Source organism: Parus major, chromosome 17 (assembly GCF_001522545.3).
Source record: "Parus major isolate Abel chromosome 17, Parus_major1.1, whole genome shotgun sequence".
In the NCBI taxonomy this organism is placed as follows: domain Eukaryota; kingdom Metazoa; phylum Chordata; class Aves; order Passeriformes; family Paridae; genus Parus; species Parus major.
The window spans coordinates 10,042,120-10,045,364 of NC_031785.1; the positions used below are offsets into that span (position 1 = coordinate 10,042,120).

The window sequence follows — 3,245 nt, forward strand, 5'->3', positions numbered from 1 at the left end:
CATCACATCTCTCCGTGCACTCAGCAGAGGGAGCAGCATGGCCCAGGTTCCTTTCCACCAGGGCAGTCCAGCACAGGTTGGACTCTGTTGTGTGCTGCAATAACAATCCTTGTTGCTGTTATTAGATGATGCTGGAGAGCCCGTGTGGATGAAACACATCTTTGTGCAAAGGCACGAGGGTAATGTTGTGTTTGGGGTTTGGGGGGTGAGCACATTGACAGCTGGCAGTATCTCAGCGTTCCCCAGGGCTTGCCCATGTTCCTGCATCCTGCCAGGGGTTTTGGCCCTTGCTGCTGTGCTGCTGTTCAGGATTTGTGCAGCCCTGCTGCTCCAGCCCCAGGATCCAGCTGGATGAGTGGGATTGTCACATCCCGATTTCCCTGCTCCCCTTCCAGCCCAGGCTGTGCCTGGGGAGGGGGCTCCTCACCCCTGGGGTTACAGCCTGCTCGGCCTCATTGAAGTGTTTGTTTTCTGAGTCAAAATGAGCCTGCGAATGAGGTGTTGCTTTGCTGAGATCTTATCGGCTGTAAACACCCTGGTAAAAATAGGGTCGTTTTACACAAAACTTGTTTGTGGAGTGAAACAATTCAAAACACGATAATAACAAAACAAAATCTTAAAATAGCTCGGAGTTGAGACCACAGACACAGCTGCCAAGCACTTTCATCTTTATTGCAGTTACTCATATCTCTTCTCTGCTATTCCCATTGTAAATAGGCTGATGTTATCTCTGCTCTGCTCAGCCCAGCCCCTGATCCTGGTGCCTGTTCTGGGGCCCAGCTCCTGCTTCTGTCTCGTGTGGAGCTTCAGGCATGGACAGGACATCTGCCCTGCTCCAGAGAGTTCCCTGTGCCTGTTAAATTGCTGATAAAAACCAGTTTATGCCAAGGGCTGGGCTGTCCCAGCACTGGGGGCTCCATCCCTGGAGGTGTTCAGGGAGCCTGGGGATGTGGTTTGGCTGTGAGCACTGTGGGGGTGATGGGCTGATGGCTGCATTGGGTGACCTTAGAGGTCTTCTCCAGCCTGATGGTGCCATGAACCTCTGTGAGGTTGGAGTTCCTGTGTCCTCCAGGCCTGGAGAGCTGAGCCAGCCCTGGGCAGGAGGGGAGGGCTCCCCACGTGCTGCACAAATGAACTTCTGTTGTTCTGCAGCCTTGGGGACACAGTGAAACCTCCAGCTAGGGAAAGAGGAAACCCCAGCCTGACACCACACACGTTGTCTGATTAAGTCACCTGTACAGTTAGTAGAGCTGGAGATAAACCTCTGCCATGTAGATAACAGTGCTGCAATTAGGTTAATCTGAGCATTAAAAAGCCATTAGGGAGCTGTTGGATGGTGCAGTTAAAACTAAGGCTACAATAGGAAATACTAATGAGATCAAATGGTGAAACAAGGCCTTGAGAGTTGCAAATATTTTCTTCTTTTTTTTCTTTTAATTATTTCTTTTAATTCAGCAAACTTGAGGAGCTGTGAGGAAAGCAAAACCAGCTTTGGAGACCCAAACCCCTTTTCCAGGTCCACACTAGAAATAGCAACCTTCAACTTGAGAACAATCCCTCAGCTTGAACATTGTGTTGTTAAGCTGATGGTGGGAGAGGAAAGAAGCAGCTCTTTGTGGAACAGTTCTAAAGTCTGGAGTAAGGGAGAGGTTTGGGTGAGGTTTAGCTGGGCTGAGCAATGCTCCTGCATCTTTCTGTTCAGTCTCTGTGTCAATGGCGATTCCTCTTTTCATCATTCAAAGTTCATCTCCTGATTTCTCTTTTGAAGATGAAGCCTGGACTTCCAGTGAAGGAAACTGCCCCAAAACCAAACCAAAACAGACAGAAAAAATAAAGTTTTCCCCCAGCTGGGATGGGACAGGCTGAACCAGCTCCTCTGAGCTCCAGCTCTTGCAGTTCCCAGCAGGTTCCAGAAGATCCTGATTTGGAGACAATTTGTGAGCATGGCAGGTCTTGGCTTATCAAAGATTTGGAGTGCCCATGAAAGGGAAAATGGAGCTCTTCCCTTCTCTGTGGTGACCCTGGTGCTTTCAGGGGTGTGGAGTGCCTCAGGAATTTGAGAACCTCAAACCTTTTGATTTCAGGGTGTTTAAAATCTTGAGTTGCTTTCACAAAATGCAACTGTTTTACAAAACTTCAAAGGCAGAGAGAGGCTGCTGAAGTTCACTCAGGAAGGTATGGTGGCTCAGGGGTTTTACCATGACTTTGATAGGAAATATCCATCCCAGCTGGCTTTGTCCAAGTGTTTCACTCGCTTTCTGCCCAACAACTTGATCTTTCATTTTTGCTCCAGGGGCTGTTTCTGCTCAGGGTATGCAGCTCTGCCAGGAGTGTTCTTGTACATTTTCAATGTGGCCAAATGTTTGCAGGGTTTGGGCTTGATGACATAACAGAAACAATTAACACATTAAAAATGTGTATAACAGCATTTCACTTTGGAATAATGCCCATTTATCCACTGTAAGGTTCTTCTAAATACACAACTTCTTTTCATGTTTTCTAGGCAGCCATACTGAGTATTAAGCTGAAATTACAGCCAGATCAAGATGTAGAGAAGGTGAGTCATTTCCTCTGCAGGCTCCTCTGTCATCAGATCCACCTTTTGTTAGCAGGAGATCCACCAGGGCCCTCCAGGAATCCACCAGGGCCCTCCAGGAATCCACCAGGGCNCTCCAGGAATCCACCAGGGCCCTCCAGGAATCCACCAGGGCCCTCCAGGAGATCCATCAGGGCCCTCCAAGTCCTGCTGCCTTTCACCTGAGCCTTAGCTCCATTCCCAAGAAGCCCCTGTTGTGTTGTTGATGAACATTCCCACCAAGGTTGGGCACTGAGGGGTTTGTTAGCCCCCATTACACCCCTTGCCCAGTTTTTCTGGCTGCTGGCTGTGCTCAGCACTGAGGCAGAGATCAGTTCCTGGCTCCTGTGTGTGTTACAAATGTCCCAGCTCTCCTGTAGGCAGCACTGGTGGCTTGGCCAGGGTTGGAGCTCTCGTGCTCCATGGGGATCAAAGGCAGGGCACGGGGCTTTAACATAATTCCTTCTCCTAGATGTGCACCCCACTGCTGCTCCAGGATAAAGCTAACCTGGTGGAAGATTATGTGGCAGAACATCCCGAGCTCCAGAGGAAGCTCTTGCAGACCCTGGACACGTGGTGTGACCCCAGCTTCAATATCAGAGACATCACAAGGTACAAACACTTGTGTTTCTGAACAGCTGGGGCCAAGGTGCTGCCAGAGCAGAGTGTG

The 3,245-nt window shown here is 49.5% G+C and overlaps 1 protein-coding gene across 6 annotated transcripts in view; it reads left to right on the forward strand.

The window, feature by feature from the left end:
• Positions 1-3,245, forward strand: part of EXD3 (exonuclease 3'-5' domain containing 3) — a 186,686-nt gene that overhangs the window by 62,768 nt on the left and 120,673 nt on the right. For 5 of the 6 annotated variants that reach the window (XM_033518355.1, XM_015644836.3, XM_015644838.2 and 2 more), the window contains 2 exons: positions 2,504-2,557; positions 3,048-3,187. In XM_033518355.1, the coding sequence (XP_033374246.1) occupies positions 2,504-2,557; positions 3,048-3,187 (194 nt within the window). Of the gene's footprint in view, positions 1-50; positions 2,176-2,503; positions 2,558-3,047; positions 3,188-3,245 lie in introns of those variants that run through there. The other variant, XM_015644840.3, reaches the window with a different exon arrangement.